This window comes from Tursiops truncatus, chromosome 18, assembly GCF_011762595.2.
Source record: "Tursiops truncatus isolate mTurTru1 chromosome 18, mTurTru1.mat.Y, whole genome shotgun sequence".
NCBI lineage: Eukaryota > Metazoa > Chordata > Mammalia > Artiodactyla > Delphinidae > Tursiops > Tursiops truncatus.
Genome location: NC_047051.1, coordinates 63,404,887 through 63,429,211, shown reverse-complemented (window position 1 = coordinate 63,429,211; position 24,325 = coordinate 63,404,887). Strand labels below are relative to the sequence as shown.

At 39.9% G+C, this 24,325-nt stretch overlaps 1 protein-coding gene across 6 annotated transcripts in view; it reads left to right on the top strand.

Moving 5' to 3' along the window:
- ABCC4 (ATP binding cassette subfamily C member 4 (PEL blood group)) overlaps positions 1-24,325 on the top strand; it is a 218,152-nt gene that overhangs the window by 168,355 nt on the left and 25,472 nt on the right. For all 6 annotated transcript variants that reach the window (XM_073795355.1, XM_073795354.1, XM_033843477.2 and 3 more), the window contains 4 exons: positions 1,053-1,153; positions 2,195-2,386; positions 7,083-7,238; positions 23,301-23,390. In XM_073795355.1, coding sequence (XP_073651456.1) covers positions 1,053-1,153; positions 2,195-2,386; positions 7,083-7,238; positions 23,301-23,390 — 539 coding nt within the window. The remainder of the gene's footprint in view (positions 1-1,052; positions 1,154-2,194; positions 2,387-7,082; positions 7,239-23,300; positions 23,391-24,325) is intronic.

Genomic DNA, 24,325 nt, shown 5'->3' with positions numbered 1-24,325 from the left:
TTCCAGTGTGGCCCTTGTAGAGGAGTCATTTGGGTCTTGATGAGGCCTTTAATGAGATGTCTTTTTTGTGTGTGTGCGGTACGCGGGTCTCTCACTGTTGTGGCCTCTCCCGTTGCGGAGCACAGGCTTCGGACGCGCAGGCTCAGCGGCCCTGGCTCACGGGCCCAGCCGCTCCACGGCATGTGGGATCTTCCCGGACCGGGGCACGAACCCGTGTCCACTGCATCGGCAGGCGGACTCTCAACCACTGCGCCACCAGGGAAGCCCTAATGAGATGTCTTGATGAGGGCTTTGATCCTTTTATATTTCTTAAATGGGTTGAAGTCCATACAACTCTAGCAACTGACCTTCTGAACATTCCTGATAGCGTCTTAGTGTTAGGAGGAGAGAACCAAGTGTGCTGTTAAGCTTTTTGTCAAGCCTATGGCATTCAGGCTCCTTGGATCTCTTGGTTGTAGCTTCCTGGTGTACTGAGGTGAGAAATATTCTCTGTAGGAAAGAACAGTTTCCTCTGCTGTGTGGGTACCAGATGAGCAGGTAATGGTGTGTGTGGCGTGAATTCACCATCCCTAACTATTCCATAGTAACAACACTGAATCATAGTGTTTAATGATGGAACAATGAGAGCAGTATTTTAGATTTAAAAGTACTGGCTCTCAGAACCTATTGACTTGTTTTTCGTGGTTTCCAGTTGTGGCTGCGTTGGGCATACAAAGTGAAATTACATAATGGTCCTTGAAACCATAATGACGAAAGCCTGAATGATGACATGATTCCTCGCCTGTATAATACTGTCAAGTGTATGTCAATCCTGTCGGGATTAATAAACTTATTTAATAGTTTTCTGAGTTCATAGTTTTTTTTCTTTGTTTTTTCTTTTTTCTTTTCGTTGTATCATGGTCTCAATCAACAGGTAGTAAAAATATAAGTAATGCTGTTGTTATGTGCAAGTGTTTTAAATATTATAAAGAAGTCTTGGTACAGAGACAGTAGGATCCCAACTCAGGGTTCAGACTGGAACTAAGTTATTCCCCTTCTTCTTCCTCATTTAGCTTTGGATGCCGGCCAGGTTGGCCTGGCGCTGTCCTACGCCCTCACGCTCATGGGGATGTTCCAGTGGTGCGTAAGGCAAAGTGCCGAAGTTGAAAATATGGTAACATTTACCTTTTAGCCTATTCAGGTCTCCTTGTCGTTACATCACATAAAGGCAATTCTTATGTAAAAAAAAAAAAAATCTTAAAACTTTTCTTTTTTTTTTTTTTTTACATCATAGCGAACAGGGTTTGTTAGATCCTTCCTCCATCTGTTTACAATTTATTTAAAATAAAATATATACATCTTTTTCTCAGTCTTATGTATGCCATGTCAGCAGGTTTTATATTCATCACAAGCTGTCTTCAAATATAATAAATGTCTCTGTAGGAGGGAGGTTCTGAAATCCTGGAGAAGATATAAGCTAGGGTAATTCCTCATTCCTGGTGAAAGGAGAATTTAGTATTTTGAGGTTTATTTGTTTAATTCGTTTAATTTAATTACTGCCCACCCTCCCCATTTGAGAATTTTTCCTTGTATGTGTTGAACACCTGAATCTGTTGGTGCCCCTTCTCTCTGAATGTACTATCAAGTTATGGTTGTTGAGAAGGCCTTAGTCAATATGTAAATTCTCTGCTGTTTCGAATATTTTCAATTTTTCCTAAAGGGAGAAAAATGATGAAAATGAAACTTTTCTATTTCGCTCTCTAACAGAGAAGAAAGTAACTAATTATTAAAATGAGGTGTACTGACTATGCATTTCTATTCATCTATAACAGATGACCCTTCTGTAGCAAAATGCTACTGGTGGGCGTCCATACATATTCTTTTCATTGACAAAATTCTCTCTTTTTTAAAATTCATATGCAAAAATTAGATCAGTGAAATCATAGTATTCATTTCTCTAGTTCTTTTCGTTTTAATATAATGTTGAAGAAAGTAGCCGTAATAAAAGTGTTACAAGACAATGAACAAGTTTACAAATCATCAGTATCCTCATCAAACTACTACTTCTGTCTTTTGGGGGTGTTAAGACCTGAGATATTCTTCATTATAGAAAAGCAGATATAATGATATAAATGCAGAGCATCTCATTCACAGTCTTTGAACATCCATAAACAAGACCCTCCGTTCCTAACTCATGTGATGTCATATCTTTCAGATGATTTCAGTAGAAAGGGTGATTGAATATACAGATCTGGAAAAAGAAGCACCCTGGGAGTACCAGAAACGCCCACCACCGTCCTGGCCCCAGGAAGGAGTGGTCGTCTTTGACAATGTGAACTTCTCGTACAGCTTAGATGGGCCTCTGGTATTGAAGCACCTGACAGCACTCATTAAATCGAGAGAAAAGGTTTGTTTTAGCCATTTGCCTCTTTTTCTGTTGCTGTGTGCACGCTGATTAGATCAGTCCCTCGGGCGGGACCAGGGCAAGCTCTTGAAAAAGAGGCTAAATGAGAACAGACATGGTGGCAGGAAGCTCCCCGCACCTGCCCCTCCAGCTTCAAGTCCTGATGTACATACACCCCCTGCACTCGGGTCGTGTGTAGGTTCTCCCAGTGTATCACGTCCTCCCTGCTTCCAGTGCGCACGCTGCCCCTCGACCTCAGAGACCCTTCCCTTCCGTCATGTGGCTGGTGAAAGTCACCTCGTTTTCTGAGTCAAGTCTCATTCGTCTGCTTCTCTGAGACCCTCTATTCTTCCTCAGAGTCTTTTACATAATGAAAGTAACAGATGAATAGGTAAACAAATGTGCTATACCCCTAACAATGAAATATTATTCAGCCTTAGAAAGGAGTAAAATTCCAGTCTATGGATAAACCTTGAGGACATCAGGTTAAATGAAACAAGTCAGACATAAAGGGAACAAATACTGTATGATTCCACTTATATGAGGTTCCTAGAGTAGTCAAATCCATGAAGGCAGGAAGTAGGATGGTGGTCACCAGAGACTGGGTAAGGGGAATTGGGTGTTGTTGTTTAAAGGGTACAGAGTTTCTTTGTTACAAGGGAGAAAATATTCTGGTGGGACAAGAATATGAATGTACTTACCACTAAACTGTCCACTTAAACATGGTTCAGTTGGTAAAGTTTATGTTACCTGTATTTGACCACAGTTAACTGGTGGCATCTGTGGCATGCTTTGTATCGGTGGGTCTGTATCTCACCGAACCCTGAGGCTCCTTAAGATCGGAGAGCATCCTGTTTTCATCTCTTGTTCCCCCAGAATTGGCACTCTACAGGGCACAGATAGGGTGCTGAGGAGCTGCTGGCTGGGAGAGTGAGTGAGCAACATGTACAGGTGTGAGCAACCAGTAACCAGAATACACACACGAGACAACTGCGTAAACGACTGATTACCTAGAGTGTTAAATACTTTAAGAACTGCTCTTTAAAACTCTTTCTACCACAGACCCATCTAGCGGACTATAGCCATAATTTAATGAATGATACCCTTGTGATGGGAAAGAATATTCAACTTAATGCCCAAATGATACCCAGGGAGCAGCTTCAGTTAGTCACACAGCAAAAGCTGGCTTCTAATTATTTCCAGTTTCACCATAGCTTGGGAAGGAGGTGAGGATTGCTGTGTCTAGAAAACATTCACTGAAGCTCTTGATGCAATCCTGTCCCTGAGAACTCTGTAGGCGATGTTTGCTTACTCACCGACAGTGTGTCCATCATATTTCCTGTCTGATACATAATGCTGTTAATTTGCACATGTCTTAATTCATATTTTCTGGCTTTTGGGGAAATTTATCTAAGAAACTCTGCAGTAGAACTTAGGAACATAACATATGTGTATTCTTCTATCTTAAAATCCCCAAGTCATAGTATCAGCTGAGCTTGAAAATGTTTGTGGGAAAGTTGAATCTGGAGACTGAATTAATAACTGTAGTAACGTGACTTTTTATTTATGTCTTGATCCATTCACAGTATCACCGTTAGCTCCATTTCTGTGTTTGGAGATTATACCTGGGTAGAATAGTCATGAAGCCATTTCACTCCGTCTGTGTACATCCCAGGTTTCCTCTCCTGCACACCTGCCCCCGCCCCTGTTGCTCTGGGACACCCCTTTGGTGTTGGATTTGATTGAGAGAGGCTGCTGCAGGGGAGGCTGTGGGAGTGAACCGGGCCAGCAGAAGTGGAGCTTTATCCTCTTTCCATCCTTCCTCTGCTGTCCCCATTTCTGGAAGTTCGAGTAAATGGGAAAAATAAATAGGCACTATGCAGGTTTCTAATTCATGGAAGAAATAGCAAGTAAAAATAAAGGTCCAAAATGAGGTAAATAGCACCCTAGGCTTCCTGGTTAGATTCTGAACACTGGCTGCATTTTTCATTTAGATGATTTTGTGGTTGATTTGATCATTTTAGAGAGTACTGGGCCATTTTCAAGCCTTTTCCAGCTCTAGAGGTGGATTGATTTTGGTTTGTTATTTTTTTTTTCTTGCTCAGAGTATTACTTGAATAATACATCCTTACAGATGCTCACTAGACCTTGCTATAATGTGCAAAAATATCAGTTTGCTACATTTTCTCCTCTTTTACATAATATTTCCTCGGCAACCCCTCCCCTCACTCGCAGATTGTCCCACTTCCCCTGCAGGCTTCCTAATTCCTTGTGACTCAGACTGTGGTGCCTGGGCCAGCAGCACCTGCATCGCCTGGAGCATCTTAGAAATGCAGAATCTCAGGCCCACCCAGACCTACTGATTCAGCATTGCTTTTGAGGGAGACCTCCCAGTAAAGATTTTCTCCAAGTGTCTTTGCCTTTAGGAATGTAAACTTAACTGGTAATGGTGAGACTCTCCTCAGGCAATTGGTAAAACCCTTTGGTGACCTGGAAAAGACTTTCAGGTTATAGTTTTGATAACTAAATGGTAGCAGTAGCCTAAGCTGGGTTTTCTTTGAGTTGCTTTTTTCTTACTCTGCTCACTGGAGTGTTGTACTTCCATTCCTGTGGCCGTAAGCAGCCTTCGGTGCCACTGCCTATCTCCGCCGTTTACCAGGAGTTTACAAATGTTCCAGTTTGCATAATGGATCAGTTTCAGTACAGCTAGTAGCATAGGAATATACACACATTCTCACAGACACAGTTCTCACCTTTGTTCTGATGTGTGCTGATTTACATATGAGAACACCCAGAAACACAGGCATACCGCTGTTTCTTTGGGGTTTTTTTGAGTGTGTGTTTTTTTTTTCTTTAAATAACAAGTTGAACATTTGTTGCAGCCCTGCATTGAGCATGTCCATCAGCACCATTTTTCCTACAACATTTGCTCACTTCGTGTCTCTTTGTCACAGTTTGGTAATTCTTGCAATATTTTAAACCTTTTCATTATAATTATATTTGTTATGGTGAGCTGTGATCAGTGTTCTTAAGCTTACTACAACCCAGTGAAGGCCCAGATGATGGTTAGCCTTTTTTAGCAGTAAAGTATTTGACATTAAGTATGTACATTCTTCTTTAGACATAATTCTGTTGTACATTTAGTATGCTACAGTATAGTGTAAACATAACTTTTGCATGCACAGAGGAAGAAAAATATTCGCATGACTTGCTTTATTTTGCGATGTTCCCATTTTTGTGGTGGTCTGGAACCAAATCCATAGTGTGTTCAAAACCTGCATGTACACAGAACAAATGACCCATATGTATATATACCCCTAGGACCTGCTTATATGCAGAAAGTGTCCCATCTATATTATATAAATTAGGATTTACCATATCATACAAAATGGCTACAAATGGAAATCAACTAAAGCCACTTTTCTTTTAGTTAATCTCTATAAAGATAAATTATTTTTTGAAATTTGATTATTGTTTTTACAGACTAAGATTCGAAACTTTGGAGGTATTTAATGAGAAAATATGTCAAGTTACCGTTGTATAATCAGTGCTCAGAGGGGTTTAGTTCTTCTCTCTTTAAAGCCATGAGTTTTTAAAATTTACTGAATTAATTTACAAATGATTGAAAGCATATCTTAGGCCCCCATCTGTATTTAGATTTATAAATAGAGATGAAATCACCTCTTGGGAAGCTCCCACCAGGGAATTTGTAGTTGGGAAGCTCATTGGTAAAAAAAGGCCAGTTTCTGCATACATGTTTGAATTCAGGCAGCTAAAATCCAGTTTTTACAATACAGTTTCATTCCTGACCAGCATTTTACCTGCATTATATTGATTCTTTGATCTTATTGTTAATGCACTTAATTTCTCTCTGCTTTGATTTTAATAACTTGACCGATACATGACATGTATCTTTCCAAGGTTTAATTAGAAGTATTAATTGGTTTGTAAAATGCCTTTTGAAGTGCTCAGATGAAAGGTCCCATATAAATAGCAAATGTTATTTGTGTTGTTGTTGATCTCATTATGTGTACTTTGCCTACTGGGTACTGCCTTTTAAGACACTGAGACCTGCATTTTACAATTTTAAGGTGTTTCCTTTCAAGATAGAGCGTTATTAAGGTATTTCTTATCAGGAAGTGATTTTGTTTGTCTGCCAAAGAGTACTTCCTCTTAAATGATAGAATCTGGGATCCTGAATTCTTGTTTGTGTATAATCCTTCTTACTTGACTTGTTGACATCTCTGTAAAATTACTCACATAATTCTCAATGTTCAGAATAGCCAGACACTAGGAATACAACTCATTTAAAAGCTGACTGCTAATTGAACACATGGGAAACTGCTGTTGTTTCACTGCCAGTAGACTGATTCTGTTATTTTTAACTCTTCCTTGACCAGGGGGTCTTAACCGGGGACATTTGTCAGTGTCTGACATTTTTGGTTGCCGCAATCTCGGGGGTGCTCCTGGTATCTAGTGGGCAGAATCCAGGGGTACCGCTAAATATCCTAGAATACACAGGACATCCCCCGTTCCCCAACGAAGAATTATCTTTCCCAAAATTTCAACAGTGCCACAGTTGAGAAACTTACAGACTACACTCTGTACAGAATTTTTAAAATTCATCTTCAACAACCAAGGGTTTTCCTAGGTTTGTTGCATATTGTGAATTCTTAATCCCTCCTGTATCTCTTTACAGGTTGGCATTGTGGGAAGAACAGGAGCTGGAAAAAGTTCCCTCGTCGCTGCCCTTTTTAGACTGTCAGAACCTGAAGGTAAAATTTGGATTGATAAGATCTTGACAACCGAAATTGGACTTCACGATTTAAGGAAGAAAATGTCAATCATACCTCAGGTATGCACTTCAGAGCATTGACACATATTCTTTTAATATGGCACCTAAGTTTAATGTCTTTCAATTTGATTGTTTCTAAAAAATTGGTTGAAAGGGTTGATCCTTTTTCCCCCAACAGAGCATATTTTTTACTTCAGGGATTTTCAACAGATATTTTCATCAGATACCTGGTTTGGTTTGTTGGTTTGTTTGTTTTTGAGTGCCTGTGATTTAATAACTTACCCAGATAGATTTCTGGATTCAGACTTTCTCAGGTACCACAATTTTATCCACTGATAACCACATAATTCTGAAGAAAAATAAGTGGTTTGTTTAGCATGTGAGCGGTTTGTGTAGGGAAACATGAATTTTAAGTGTCTTAATGATGGAATCATGCTATAGGAAATAAGCTACCTTTTCAAAGGTGATTATCTCCCTGGAGTACTTTCTGGGAAACTGGGGGGCTTTGAGAATTACAGCATGTATATATGCTTTAGAGAGACTTTTATAATTCAGCCATAAGTAAGTGACTTTAATTAGGCAGGCAGTAAGGAATAGTGAGGAAGAACACGGGACATGGAATTCCATCTCTGTGCACCTTGGTTTTCTCCCTCTTTCGAGGCAGCTAACAGGAACAACTCATCGAACTGTTGTGAGGACTAAATAGGTCAGTGTGTGTGGAGTGCTTCCTGTAGACCCTATACGTGGTTTCTGTGATGGTGGAGCATTGAATTGGGCTCTGATTCTGTTTTCTTTTTTTTTGACTTCTTAAATAAGTATGGTTTTCAGGGAGTGTTTGATTATTTGCACAATAGAAGCTCCTGTCATTCCTTATGTTTCATCCACACAAAATAATTCAGAGAACTTTTATTGAGCAATTACTATCCTCCAGATATACACCCAAGGGCAACATAGGCCCTGTGCCTTCATCTTCTATCCTGCTTTCTGCTTTGATAAACTTGCTGAGTTTTTTTGTTTTTTTTTTTTACTTTGGGTTTTTTTTGTTTGTCTTTTCCTTCAATTTTTGAATTTTATTTATTTTTTTATACAGCAGGTTCTTATTAGTCATCAGTTTTATATACATCAGTGTATATACGGCAATCCCAGTCGCCCAATTCATCCCACCACCACGCCCACCCCCTGCCGCTTTCCCCCCTTGGTTTGTTCTCTACATGTTTGTTCTCTACATCTGTGTCTCAATTTCTGCCTTGCAAACTGGTTCATCTGTACCATTTTTCTAGGTTCCACATATATGCGTTAATATACGATAGATCCATCCACGTCTCCACAAATAACCCAATTTCGTTCCTTTTTATGGCTGAGTAATATTCCATTGTATATATGTACCACATCTTCTTTATCCATTCGTCCGTCGATGGGCATTTAGGTTGCTTCCATGTCCTGGCTATTGTAAATAGTGCTGCAATGAACATTGGACTGCATATGTCATTTTGGATTATGGTTTTCTCTGGGTATATGCCCAGGAGTGGGATTGCTGAGTCATATGGTAATTCTATGTTTAGTTTTTTAAGGAACCTCCATACTGTTCTCCATAGTGGCTGTTTCAATTTACACAACAGTGCAACAGGGTTCCTTTTTCTCCAAACCCTCTCCAGCATTTGTTGTTTGTAGATTTTCCGATGATGCCCATTCTAACTGGTGTGAGGTGTTACCACATTGTAGTTTTAATTTGCATTTCTCTAATAATTAGTGATGTTGAGCAGGTTTTCATGTGCTTCTTGGCCATCTGTATGTCTTCTTTGGAGAAATGTCTATTTAAGTCTTCTGCCCATTTTTGGATTGGGTTGTTTTTTTAATATTGAGCTGCATGAGCTGTTTATATATTTTGGAAATTAATCCTTTGTCCGTTGATTCATTTGCAAATATTTTTCCCATTCTGAGGGTTGTCTTTTCGTCTTGTTTATGGTTTCCTTTGCCGTGCAAAAGTTTTGAAGTTTCATTAGGTCCCATGTGTTTATTTTTGTTTTTATTTCCTTTACTCTAGGAGGTGGATCAAAAAAGATCTTGCTGTGATTTATGTCAAAGGGTTTTCTTCCTATGTTTTCCTCTAAGAGTTTTATAGTGTCTGGTCTTTTTAGGTCTCAAATCCATTTTGAGTTTATTTTTCTGTATGGTGTTAGGGAGTGTTCTAATTTCATTCTTTTGCATGTAGCTGTCCAGTTTTCCCTGCACCACTTATTGAAGAGGCTGTGTTTTCTCCATTGTATAACCTTGCCTCCTTTGTCATAGATTAGTTGACCGTAGGTGCATGCATTTATCTCTGGGCTTTCTGTCTTGTTCCATTGATCTATGTTTCTGTTTTTGTGCCAGTACCATATTGTCTTGATTACTGTAGCTTTGTAGTATAGTCCGAAGTGAGGGAGTCTGATTCCTCCAGCTCCATTTGTTTCCCTCAAGACTGCTTTGGCTAATTAGGGTCTTTTGTGTATCCATACAAATTTTAAGATTATTTGTTCTAGTTCTATAAAAAATGCCATTGGTAATTTGATAGGGATTGCACTGAATCTGTAGATTGCTTTGGGTAGTACAGTCATTTTCACAATATTGATTCTTCCAATCCAAGAACATGTTATATCTCTCCATCTGTTGGTATCATCTTTAATTTCTTTCTTCAGTGTCTTATAGTTTTCTGCATGCAGGTCTTTTGTCTCCCTAGGTAGGTTTATTCCTAGGTATTTTATTCTTTCTGTGGCAGTGGTAAATGCCACTGAATAATGGCATTAGATTTTTCATTATTAGTGTATAGGAATGCAAGAGATTTCTGTGCATTAATTTTATATCCTACAACTTTACCAAATTCATTGATTACCTCTAGTAGTTTTCTGGTGGCATCTTTAGGATTCTCTGTGTATACTATCATGTTATCTGCAAACAGTGACCGTTTTACTTCTTCTTTTCCAATTTGTATTCTTTTTTTTTTTTTTGGTGGTATGCGGGCCTCTCACTGTTGTGGCCTCTCCCGTTGCAGAGCACAGGCTCCAGACGCGCAGGCTCAGCAGCCACGGCTCACGGGCCCAGCTGCTCCGCGGCATGTGGGATCTTCCCAGACCGGGGCACAAACCCATGTCCCCTGCACCAGCAGGCGGACTCTCAACCACTGCGCCACCAGGGAAGCCCGCGATTTGTATTCCTTTTCTTTCTTTTTCTTCTCTGATTGCTGTGGCAGGACTTCCAAGACTACGTTGAATAATAGTGGCGAGAGTGGACATCCTTGTCTTCTTTCTTAGAGGAAATGCTTTCAGTTTTTCACCATTGAGAATGATGTTTGCTGTGGGCTTGTCGTAGATGGCCTTTATTATGTTGAGGTAGGTTCCCTCTATGCCCACTTTCTGGAGAGTTTTTAACATAAATGGGTGTTGAATTTTGTCCAAAGCTTTTTCTGCATCTATTGAGATAATCATATGGTTTTCATTCTTCAATTTGTTAATATGGTGTATCACATTGATTGATTTGTGTATATTGAAGAATCCTTGCATCCCTGGGATAAATCCCACTTGATCATGGTGTATGATCCTTTTAATGTGTTGTTGGATTCTGTTTGCTAGTATTTTATTGAGGATTTTTGCATCTATATTGATCAGTGATATTGGTCTGTAATTTTCTTTTTTTGTAATATCTTTGTCTCATTTTGGTATCAGGGTGATGGTGGCCTCATAGAATCAGTTCGGGAATGTTCCTTCCTCTGCAATTTTTTGGAAGAGTTGGAGAAGGATGGGTGTTAGCTCTTCTCTAAATGGTTGACAGAATTCACCTGGGAAGCCATCTGGTCCTGGACTTTTGTTTGTTGGAAGATTTTTAATCACAGTTTCAATTTCATTACTTGTGATTGGTCTGTTCATATTTTCTGTTTCTTCCTGGTGCAGTCTTGGAAGGTTATACCTTTCTAAGAATTTGTCCATTTCTTCCAGGTTGTCCATTTTATTGGCATACAGTTGCTTGTAGTAGTCTCTTAGGATGCTTTGTATTTCTGCGGTGTCTGTCGTTACTTCTCTTTTTTCATTTCTAATTTTATTGATTTGAGTCCTCTCCCTCTTTTTCTTAATGCATCTGGGTAGTGGTTTATCAGTTTTGTTTATCTTCTCAAAGAACCAGCTTTTAGTTTTTTGTTTTTTTGGCCGTGTTGGGTCTTCGTTTTCTGTATGAGGGCTTTCTCTAGTTGTGGCAAGCGGGGACCACTCTTCATCATGGTGCACAGGCCTTTCACTATTGCTGCCTCTCTTGTTGCAGAGCACAGGCTCCAGACACACGGGCTCAGTAGTTGTGGCTCACGGACCTAGTTGCTTGCTCCACAGCATGTGGGATCTTCCCAGACCAGGTCTTGAACTCATGTCCCCTGCATTGGCAGGCAGATTCTCAACCACTGCGCCACCAGGGAAGCCCCCAGCTTTTAGTTTTATTGATCTTTGCTCTTGTTTTCTTTTTTTCTGTTGCATTTATTTCTGCTCTGATCTTTATGAATTCTTTCCTTCTGGTAACTTTGGGTTTTATTTTTTCTTCTAACTCTAGTTCCTTTAGGTGTAAGGTTAGGTTGTTTGAGATTTTTCTTGTTTCTTGAGGTGGGCTTGTATCGCTATAAACTTCCCTCTTAGAACTGCTTTTGCAGCATCCCATAGGTTTTGGATTGTCGTGTTTTCATTGTCATTTGTCTCTAGATATTTTTTAATTTCCTCTTTGATTTCTTCAGTGATATCTTGGTTATTTAGTAACGTATTGTTTAGCCTCCACATGTTTGTGTTTTTTACGTTTTTTCCTTGTAATTCATTTCTAATCTCATAGCGTTGTGGTCAGAAAAGATGCTTGATATGATTTCAATTTTCTTAAATTTACTGAGGCTTGATTTGTGACCCAAGATGTGATCTATCCTAGAGAATGTTCTGTTCGCACTTGAGAAGAAAGTGTAACCTGCTGTGTTTGGATGGAATGTCCTATAAATATCAATTAAATCTGTCTGGTCTATTGTGTCATTTAAAGCTTCTGTTTCCTTATTTATTTTCATTTTGGATGATCTGTCCATTGGTGTAAGTGAGGTGTTAAAGTCCCCTGCTATTATTGTGTTACTGTCGATTTCCTCTTTTATAGCTGTTAGCAGTTGCCTTATATATTGAGGTGCTCCTATGTTGGGTGCATATATATTTATAATTGTTATATCTTCTTCTCGAATTGATCCCTTGATCATTATGTAGTGTCCTTCCTTGTCTCTTGTAACATTCTTTATTTTAAAGTCTATTCTATCTGATATGACTATTGCTCCTGCAGCTTTCTTTTGATTTCCATTTGCATGGAATATCTTTTTCCATCCCCTCACTTCCAATCTGTATGTGTCCCTAAGTTTGAAGTGGGTCTCTTGTAGACAACATATATATGGGTCTTGTTTTTGTATCCATTCAGCAAACCTGTGTCTTTTGGTTGGAAAATTTAATCCCTTCTCGTTTAAGGTAATTATAGATATGTATGTTCCTATGACCATTTTCTTAATTGTTTTGGGTTTGTTTTTGTAGGGCCGTTTCTTCTCTTGTGTTTCCCACTTAGAGAAGTTCCTTTAGCATTTGTTGTAGAGCTGGTTTGGTGGTGCTAAATTCTCTTCGCTTTTGCTTGTCTGTAAAGCTTTTGATTTCTCCATCAAATCTGAATGGGATCCTTGCCGGGTAGAGTAATCTTGGTTGTAGGTTCTTCCCTGTCATCACTTAAAGTATATCATGCCACTCCCTTCTGGCTTGTAGAGTTTCTGCTGAGAAATCAGCTGTTACCCTTATGGGAGCTCCCTTGTATGTTATTTGTTGTTTTTCCCTTGCCACCTTAAATAATTTTTCTTTGTCTTTGATTTTTCCCAATTTGATTACTATGTGTCTCAGTGTGTTTCTCCTTGGCTTTATCCTGTATGGGACTCTCTGTGCTTCCTGGACTTGAGTGGCTATTTCCTTGCCCATGTTAGGGAAGTTTTCGACTATAATCTCTTCAAATATTTTCTCAGGTCCTTTCTCTCTCTCTTCTCCTTCTGGGACCCCTATAATGTGAATGTTGTTGCGTTTAATGTTTTCCCAGAGGTCTCTTAGGCTGTCTTCATTTCTTTTCATTCTTTTTTCTTTAGTCTCTTCCACAGCAGTGAGTTCCACCATTCTATCTTCGAAGTCACTTATCCGTTCTTCTGCCTCAGTTATTCTGCTATTGATTCCTTCTAGTGTAGTTTTCATTTCAGTTATTGTTTTGTTCATCTCTGTTTGTTTGTTCTTTAATTCTTCTAAGTCTTTGTTAAACATTTCTTGCATCTTCTCGATCTTTGCCTTCATTCTTTTTCCGAGGTCCTGGATCATCTTCACTATCATTATTCTGAATTCTTTTTCTGGAAGGTTGCCTATCTCCACTTCATTTAGTTGGTTTTCTGGGGTTTTATCTTGTTCCTTCATCTGGTACATAGCCCTCTGCCTTTTTATATTGTCTGTATTTCTGTGAATGTGGTTTTCATTCCACAGGCTGCAGGATTGTAGTTCTTCTTGCTTCTGCTGTCTGCCGTCTGGTGGATGAGGCTATCTAAGAGTCTTGTGCAAGTTTCCTGATGGGAGGGACTGGTGGTGAGTAGAGTTGACCGTTGCTCGGGTGGGCAGAGCTCAGTAAATCTTTAATCCGTTTGACTGCTGATGGGTGGGGCTGGGTACCCTCCCTGTTGGTTGTTTGGCCTGAGGCAACCCAACACTGGAGCCTCCTTGGGCTCTTTGGTGGGGCTAATGACAGACTCTGGGAAGGCTCGTGCCAAGGAGTACTTCCCAGAACTTCTGCTGCCAGTGTCCTTGTCCCCACGGTGAGCCACAGCCACCCCCTGCCTCTGCAAGAGACCCTCCATCGCTAGCAGGTAGGTCTGGTTCAGTCTCCTGTGGGGTCACTGCTCCTTTCCCGGGTCCCGATGCACACACTACTTCGTGTGTGCCCTCCAAGAGTGGAGTCTCTGTTTCCCCCAGTCCTGTCAAAGTCCTGCAGTCAAACCCCACTAGGCTTCAAAGTCTGATTCTCTAGGAATTCCTCCTCCTGTTGCCGGACCCCCAGGTTGGGAAGCCTGACGTGGGGCTCAGAACCAACCTTCACTCCAGTGGGTGGATTTCTGGGGTATAAGTGATCTCCAGTCTGTGAATCACCCACCCAGCAGTTATGGGATTTGATTTTCCTGTGATTGTGCCCTTCCTACTTTCTCATTGTGGCTTCTCCTTTGTCTTTGGATGTGGGGTACTTTTTTGGTGAGTTCCAGTGTCTTCCTGTCGATGATTCTCCAGCAGCTAGTTGTGATTCTAGTGTTCTTGGAAGAGGGAGGGAGAACACGTCCTTCTACTCCGCCATCTTGGTTCAAGGCTGGGTTTTTTGTTTTTTTTAATACTCTACAATCATCAGGCCACCAAGGGAAGCTGACTAAAACATATACCTTCTTGAGGTGAGAACCACAGAGAAGAGACACGATTAAAGAGCCAGGCAAATGTACTTCCTGGAATGTGGGTATGATGAGCTCTGAAATGCCTGGTTAGTAGGAAGCATATAGAACACGGCACCCAAAGGAAGTAGAATGTGGACTCGTGTCTTATGACTGAGTTCAGGTGTTGCTACCTACCGCTGGCCTCCAAAATACCTGGAATTACTCTAAGTACTTTTGAAATGAAGACAATCCTGTTAGATTACAATGACATGCCACTCACACCCTTTATGATGGCTGCTGTTTAAGGAAAATTAAAAACAAAAAAATAAGTGTTGGTGAGGATGTGGAAAAATGGGAATCCTTGTGCACGGCTGGTAGAATGCAGAATGATACAGTGACTGGAAAACACTGTGCAGGTTCCTGAAAAAAGTTAAACATAGAATTATTATATGATCCAACAATTCTAATTTATGGTATAAACCCAAAAGAATTGAGAAGGGAATGTTACACAGATATCTGTACATGCATGTTCATACCAGGATTATTCACATCAGCAAAGAGGTGGAAGCACCCCATGGTCCACTGACAGATGGATGGATAAACAAATGTGGTATGTATACAACGGAACGTTATTTGGCCTTAAAAAGAAAGCAGATTCTGACACATGCTAAGCACCTTGATGACATTATGCTCAGTGAAATGAGCTAGTCACAAAGGACAAATACTACTTACATGAAGTACATACAGTGGTCAGTTCATGGGGACAAGAGGTAGAATGGTGGTTGCCAGGAGCTGCCAGGACAGGAGAGTGGGGGGAGTGGGGAGTTGTGGGTTTTTTGTCTGTTATTCTATTTTTTAACATCTTTATTGGAGGAGCTGTGGTTTAATGGGTACAGAGTTTCAGGTTTGCAAGATGAAAGGAGTTCTGTAGCTGGATGGTGGTGATGGCTTCAACAATGTGAAGGTATTTAATACCACTGAACTGTACACTGAAAAATGGTTAAAGTGGTAAATTTTATATGTATTTTACTGCAAGTAAAAAAAATTATGTATATAATGATATATATGTTTTATTATATATCATTTATTATGTATATAACGGTTTCCCTTTTAGAAAAAATGGAAAGAAATTTTCAGCATGTAGAATCCCTGCATTTGAAGATTCCCTCTGGCTATTAGATTGGTGGCTTAGTGATAAATGTAGAAAATAAATGATTTTAGATTCCCAACTTTTAAATTTTGATTGTACCCATCTCTGAAATGGGCCAAATTCGATTAGTTTGCAGAAATAATGAGCATGTCTGTAAAGTGCTTTTATGTTCTTGGATGAAAGGAATGTGAAACGTGCCCTGCATTACTTCTAACGCTTCTTAATAAGAAAAGCTGTATGCTTGTGTGCATCAAAGAACTCTGTAAATAGAGAAATAACATTAGATGATTCTTGGCTCTGCCGGTAATGTTTTGGAAGCACATCTGAGCAGAGACTATAAACATACCTTGACATCACCAGGTTTTGGTTCTGTTCCATCGGTTTCCACCCTACTTTTCTGAGTATGCTCTATGTGTACACTCCAGACAGTGTGCTTACAAAACAGTGCTAAGCTTTGTGTCCATGTAGGTAAACATCACCAACCATTGTAAACACAGAACCCTTTTTTTTTTTCACTTTATATCCCTTTGTCTCTGAGGTGCAATGCTAGTTGATTAAAGAGAGAGTGTTTGTGTAATGGGTCCCAGGAAATCATTCGGGAGGCAGCCAGGGACAGAATGTTTAAGAGTGTAGACTGAGTGTCAACATGACCCACATTTTTATTCCTGCTTTGCCTCATACAAATGTGGGGACTTGATGTAGTCACTTGGCTTCCGAGTTTCAGTGTCCTCGCCCTTAAACTAGGTCTAGGAATTAATGTCACATGGATTTGTTGTGAAGATGTGACTGGATGAGAAAGTATTTGTGGCCCATACCTGGGTTTTGGGAACGCTCAGTCAATGGTAACTATAAATATTCTTAAGGACTGTGGCACTGGCCTTTTAGGTATTATTTCTATAAGACTTAACACATTATGGAAAGGCTTTGTTCTTTTCTGTTTAATGTTTTTGTTCTTTAATTTCTGTTTATGTTTTTGCGGTCCTTGGTGATTTTCGTTACATTTATTTACTGCTTATAACATAAACCACGTTATTTATATACATTTAAAGAGTGAAGCAAAAGAAAAAACATCAACACAGTAGCAGTTTTAGGGGAAAAGCACAGCTGCGAAAAACCTACGTAATGTGTTTTCTCCAAGGAATAAGAGGAAAGAATATTACTTTCTTGTTTCTTTTGATTTCTGGCTTCCCTCCCACCAGGTTCTTTCCTGACTACCACCCTGTACCCCACTCATACTTTCCAGTCCTCCACCAAGACCTCTGGCATTTTTTCTCAGTCCTCCCCACGTTCTCGACTGTTTTCTTCCTCTCCTTGAGGACAGGGCCTGTGTCTCTCATTTCTGCTGCTCTAGTGCTTGTTGCAGGCCTTGACAAGTTGCACACGTTTTCATAAGAATTCCTAACATTTGTGGAATCCTTAACACGTTTTAGCCTCTTTCTCTACCATCTCCCACTTAGTCCTCACAATTTTCTAGTTATCCTCATCTGACAGATTTAAAAACTGAGGCACTGTGAGCTTAACCCACTTATCAAGTAAGCGGCAGAGTCTGTATTCACATTTATTTTAGGGAGTTTCTCAACTCCAGACCCTGAGCAGCTAACCACTCTGCTGGCGACTTCAACATGCTGTTGACTGCAGTCACAGTAGAGCTGCTTCGTATCATGATTTCATGTACACACACACACACACAGAGGGGAATAAAAATTTCAAAAAGTATTATTTCTCTTGTGCTCTGCACTCTAATATTTTCTATTATATCCCTTCTATTCTAGTTAATATAAATGATACAATGATGGTCACAAGGCACACAATGGACTTCCTGATCCATTGGATGCGCCTGCAGTTTGACAAACACCACCCCTCGCTGTCCCCCTGTTGGGCTGGGCTCCTGGTCATTGTTAGCATTACGCCAGGCGCTTCACTGTCGTTCCAGATTCTCACAGGAGCCCCGCAGCGTTATCCCCATTTTACAGTAAGGGAACTGAGTCTTGGGAAGATTAATAACTTACCCTGAGTCTAATCGCTAATAAGCTGTAGAATCAGAACTGTCTGACTGCAAATATATATATGTATATTTCAATATATGTTTGTTGTACTGAATGATGTTTTCGTTTGAGATTTTACCCATTTTTTTTACTACCACCCCACTAAAAAGGATTCCCAAAACCATCACAAAAGTTAACAAGTGCAGAATAGAGCTGAAAGATACTTCTCCTTGTGCTATGTCCCGCTTTTGGACAGTATCAATTTAGAAACACATTTATTCATTTATATGTCATGGGGTAATATGTGTCAGGAGACGATACTCAAAACCTTAACTGCAAAAAGCTTGCATCCCTCTTCTCCTAAAATGCACAGGAAGAAGTGTTGCTTATGTCTGAACACCGTAATTTAGGGAACGTTAGAAACTGCCAGCAGATTCTGCAGATTCAGGGAGCCCAGGGAGCCCAGTCCTGCTTCTTTGAGTTGTTCCGCTGTGGTGGGCCAGGCCCACATCCTCTCCCCTGGCTCCCCGCTCTCTGTGATCCTGGGTGCGGCAGCGGGCTTCTGGGGTGATCTCTCTCTCCCAGGCTCATCCCCATTACTGTTGACCTCACCGTGAACAGGTTAGAATTGGAGGAGATGTGATAGTACCAAGACCTGCATAGGAATCAGAGGCAGGGGAATGGTGACACAGACAATCAATCCTCGCCTCCTGGATGGAACTTTCAAAAACAAATACCATATTCTTAATAAGGCACTCCTCAATCCGTGTTCACAGTTTCAGGAATAAGCAAAAAATGAAAGCACTTCCGAAATAATTTCCTTAAACAGAACAGGTAGCGGAATTGTACATGGCATTTGTGCTCGTGATATGAAGTAGTTAGGCTTGTTAGAGAGGACAAGATGAGATTATATTCGGGGAGCAGATTGCTCATCTGAAGGGATCTGGAAAAATGGACTTCAAAACCTCTTTGGATGATCTCTACACCTAGAGCCCTTTATCCTCTTGGCACAAAGAAAATGTTTTTAGTTGAAGAGGGCTTCCGTGCAAATTCAATATTTATGATCGCAGCCCAAGGGTTGGCACAGATCAGCAGCCATCATCGTTATCATGATTAAACAGATTCATTTTTTATATTTAAAAGTTTTCTTTTCTCAATCAAGTCAACAGCTAGGTATTTTTTAATACAGTCCAGTCTGCTCGTTTGGTGTTTCTGTTCCCTGAGCTTTCTTCAGTAGGTTGAAGATCGTGAACCAGAGCTGTCTCTCAGACTTCTTGCTGATTACCTGGTTTTCTTTCCCTTTTTTTCTTGTTGAGAACAAAACTGAAAGAGAGAAGAGGTGGCTATGCTGTTACTAGTAAAGAAATACAACTGGATTCTAGCCTAATGCAGTCGGCCCTTTGTCTCTGACACTGAAGTCTTCATTAAATCCCTTGGAACTGCTCCCTGGAGCCCCTGAAAGAGGACTTTACAGGACTTAAATTCTCTTTCCTTTGTTGGAGAACAATGTCCTTTTCTCCTGAATGTGGATGATGATCAGTTCATTCAGAGGCTACAGGATTTAGGGGGGAAAAAAAAAAAAGGAACCAAAATGTAAAGTGACTTCAGGTGATTCTCTTATCCTGGAAACAGGGAGATGAGCTTCCCCTTAAGAAGAGTCCTCAGATGAGAAATGAGAACATAGCTTTAGGACTGGAGGAAACAGCAGCAGTAGCTACTTCTTTTTTTTTTTTTTTTCTTTTAAATCAAAGTATGGTTGATTTACAGTGTTGCATTAGTTTCAGGTGTGCAGCAAAGCATACATTCAATTTTACGTATATGTATTTAGCAGTAGCTACTCTACATAAACTTCAGTAGAGGACAGTTTCCTGGTTTGGGACTGAAATGATTAGGGGAAGGATTGTGCTTTATCCTCCCATGTTTGTAACCACTTGTACAGTTTTTTGTCTTGGTCCCAGGGCATTTTAACCCTCTGAAGGTTAGTGAGTAGGATTTCTTTGTAAGATAATGAGAGGCTTGTCTTCCAGCAGCATATACAAAAGGTCCGGTAAGACTGCAGTTTTCAGTCTTACAGATGTGTCGAGGGATTATCAATTTACTATATTAAATACTCTGATTCAGAGTGCCCAATTTGGGGTTACACGCCTAATATGAACTCGTGTTATGTTAGTAACAAGGAAAAAATTACTACTGAATATGGCACAAAGGGTTACATGTAAAAAGTATCAACTTTAAACCTTGATGAAAAACAGGTTTGAAACTAATGCTTCATTTAAAATACTATGTTAAACAAGAGCATGTGTTTTTGAGTGTACTGTGCCACCTCTTATTAAGTGAGGTTTAGTTGTGTCCCTTCAGAAAAAAATATTCTTAGGCTAATAATTTTAGTGTATATTTACATGAAGTTTGTATATCCTGCCATAAATCTCTACACTGAAGTGTTCTGCATGCAAACATTTCTACAACACTTACTTATACAATTAGTTTATTAACTTCATTGCTTCGAGGTGGGTACTTTAAATAGTAGTATCTATCAGAAATGATCATTAATTTGACCCTTATCTGCCCTTGCAGTATGTGTCTACAGTGAGCATTTTATTACCTTTTGTAGATAATATAATGTTTTCTCATTTGGCAAGTGGATGAAAGAAGAATGAGTAGAAACCAAAATGAACACCATGCATAAAACACACTGACATATTACAACAGACCTTGTTCACAAATCGCCTGCTGGCTTTAAAGAAAAGTGTAGCTTCAATCAGTTAATGTTTTAGTAAATCATCCTTTTCATTCAACAAGTTTTGATTGAAATTTTACGGATTTTGAAATATATATTGGGCATGTCCTAACAAAGAGAAATATTCTTGTATAGAAAACAATTTTCTTCCATCTAGTGCTGCTAAATAAAGAAGTGAAATTTCCAAATATATCCTTTTAGACTGACAGTACAGACTTAAGTGGGCACCCCCTCGGCCCTTAAGGCCTACAGAGTGTCTGAGGACTCTGTTTAAAGGTTAGCGTCATCCAAGTTCAGGCGTTGGTCAGGGGTTCAGAAATGAGGGACTCCTCTTCTGCACAGAATCCCGTTGTAGTCCCCTAGTCTTTGGAGAGACTCATGCCCTTCAAAGAGTTTCCTAAAGAGAAGAAGGTGAGGGAAGTGACAATAGAGAGAGGCCCTGATTATGAAATAGGTGATTGAACTTTATTTATTTTTAAATTTATTTTATTTATTTTATTTTTGGCTGTGTTGGGTTTTGGTTGCTGCGCACGGGCTTTCTCTAGTTGCGGCGAGCGGGGGCTACTCTTCGTTGTGGTGCGCAGGCTTCTCATTGCGGTGGCTTCTCTTGTGGTGGAGCACGGGCTCTAGGTGCTCGGGCTTCAGTAGTTGTGGCTCGCGGGCTCTACAGTTGCAGGCTTAGTAGTCGTGGCGCATGGCGCACGGGCTTAGTTGCTCTGCGGCATGTGGGATCTTCCCGGACCAGGGATCAAACCCATGTCCCCTGCATTGGCAGGCGGATTCTTAACCACTGCACCACCAGGGAAGCCTGTGATTAAACTTTAAATGAGGTCCCCGTGACTGCTCTCTTGAACCACCAAAACCGCACTTCACAAACGTGCTAGTACCGTGAGCCCTTTGATTGTTCAAGGAAGGAAGAAAGGTCTGTCTTTTAAAAAGAGGGCAATTTATTTCATAGATTAGCTTAAGTAATGACTCTGGAGTGTACTAAGAAAACCAGGTAGGCACTTCCTCAAAAACTTAGACCTCTTACCGCATGTGAATTTGGTCTATGAGAAGAACCTGAAGGAAAAAATGTTCAGGTTGTACAAGCCCTGTTGGCCAAAGAAATGGTCCCGTTGTTACTACAAGCAGATACCCTGTCTCACTTCTCCCAGTTGGGCTCAATCCAATTAATTCCTAAACCTGGCCTCTTTCAGCCCCTTTATCTCCTCAATCACCAGTCCTTGAAGAGTCCCTCATTTGGGGCCTCAGAGTAGCATCCTGCCCATGGTTTAGAGCCTTAAGTGGTGAATGTGGAGAAGAGTCAAGGGAGAGGGTGGCATACTGGGGACCGGCCTCCCCTCTTCTGGCCACATCGTTAGTGTAAACCTCATGGTCACAGATAAAAGAAGAAAAATCGCCTGGCTTATTAGAATCTTAGAGTTGATAATTACAAAGAATAAAAAACTTTTTTATAAAACTCTGAAGTAGAATGATAGTTATTCCCCTGATGAGGAACTTGGGTCTTGGGTTTTTCAGTTCAATTCAGTAATCATTTTGAAACATCGTATGACCAGTGATTTCAGTGCTTTTGGAGTGTATCAGCCATTTGATCAACTTTGTGCAAAGAAAGCTGCCTTTATAATGTCTTCAGTTTTGGATTTTGCTTAGGCATGCATCTTTTCTGTGGCACACCCTGTGTTTTCATGCATTTCTCTCTCACCAGACTTAAAACTAAGACAATAGGGAAAGAACGGACTGGAGGCTCTCTGAGTGTCATTCTTCTTGGCTAGGGAAAAGAAATGTCTGTCTTCTTTCTTCTCAGGCTTTTGTGAAGTGAGGAGGAATAGTCCAGCCCCAAGACCATTGGGCTCTTCTCTGTTGCCAATAATCTTGTGCCCTGGCTTACTAGAGCCTTCCAGAAGAAAACTTAAATGGCCTACATGAGTTTACATACAAGATTCTCTCTTGAAACCCAGCAAGAGGCATATATTTGCAGAGTAATTTCCTTGTGGTTCCTCCTGAAGCAGATGAATAGGAAGAGCTATTTAAATCAAAGTAGTTTCATTATGACACAGGTCACAATGGGTTTCAGGTCCTCCTGGCCTTGCAGTTAATAGTGAGGTTCTGTGAGCACGTAATCCTGATGCACTGGTGAGAGAACATGGGGATCAGCTGATGCCGAATCAGAGGCCAAATCCTCATGAACCAGAGGTGCCACGGGCCCCAGTAGCTGACATTCTCTTTGCACATATGGAGATGTTCCATTCACACATGTGGAGAGATTCCCTATCCCTGAAGGCTGTTTTAGGAATGAAGAAAATATTCCAGTTCAAACGTGCAAATATTTAGCAATTCTGCTTTGAGCCACAAACTTCAACTAATCATGCTCTTGGCATTTTCCAGTATCCTACCAGGATTGGCAGTTAACTTATATAGCTCTTGATGTAACCTTCCTCAAATAATTATATCCTCTTTCCTTTTCGTTTGTTTCTGTTTAAGTAGCTATTATTACCAGGAAGGCATTTTTTTAAAAAACTCAAACCTTTCTCTCTCTTCTTCCGTTTCTTCTTCAGGTGATACACTTCACCACTTTCTTCTGTTATTAGTGTTCAGTGGTCTGGAAGATATTTTGGAGCACATTTTATAAAATGGAGAGTTAATAGAGATAAAATTTTGTAAACAGGCATTTGCAACCTTGTTACTAAGATTATAGTGAATTTTTCTTTTGTATTTTAATTATTTTCTGTAAGCATTCGTGTAAAATGAAAATAAGTTACAGTAATAACATTCCCTATTTTGTGGCATTTAGGAACCTGTTTTATTCACTGGAACAATGAGGAAAAATCTGGATCCCTTTAATGAGCATACGGATGAGGAACTGTGGAATGCCTTAGAAGAGGTAATGTATAAAATGTAATTAATTTGTTAACATCAATATATATGGATGGGCATCTATAGCATTGCAGTTAATTAAGGGGAGCTTATAGGTTTAACTGACTTTGTTTACCTCCTAGGAGAACACTGATGACGTGGTGCAGTTACAATGTGTGTACTGATGATGATGATGAAAACCGACAACACAATGCGCCATGCTTTTTAGCTTTTGCCCTAGAACCCAAAGCAACTAGAGAGATTATTTTGTCCTTAGCAGAGCACTAAACTAGAAGTTAAAATTATGGATTTTAATTCTAATAGTGACCTAGTGAATTTGTCATCCTAATTACCCTGCAACATTCATCTTATTCCTCTGGTCTTAGGGAACATCTACTAAGTGGATACAATGATAGTTTTTCATTATTAACTGAAAGATAATTGAAATCATACTAATAACATGCTGTGAAGTTTTAGGAAAAAAATTGTATAAAGGTGAACTCTACATTTGGAATGTGATAATGATTATTAATTGGCAATCATGTCATTTTAATGCTGCAGCATGAATGCAGGTGACAGAACCCTGGCCCTTTCGCTCAGTTTTTGTATGGATACGTTCATTTCTAGAGGATTTTCTCTCATTTGTGTAGTAGGTCACTTTGGACCACTTCTTTGAATTTCCTTACTCTTGCATGAAAAGGATTTTGAATGATAGGGTGCTGATGGTTTGTATATTTTAATACTAATTATTCTGTGCATGTGCCCTAGTTCTGAAAATTGATTCTCAGCTACTGATGGCAGAAACTATATCTAGACTTCTAAACCATACACAGGTTTTTAATTCCTCATACAACCTAGTGCAGTCTTTTGCTTTTAGAAAGTAAACACTTAATAAACAGTTACTGAATATTTGCTTGATCTCTTCATTTCAGAGAAGTGTGGCTTGTTTATTTTTTTAAAATT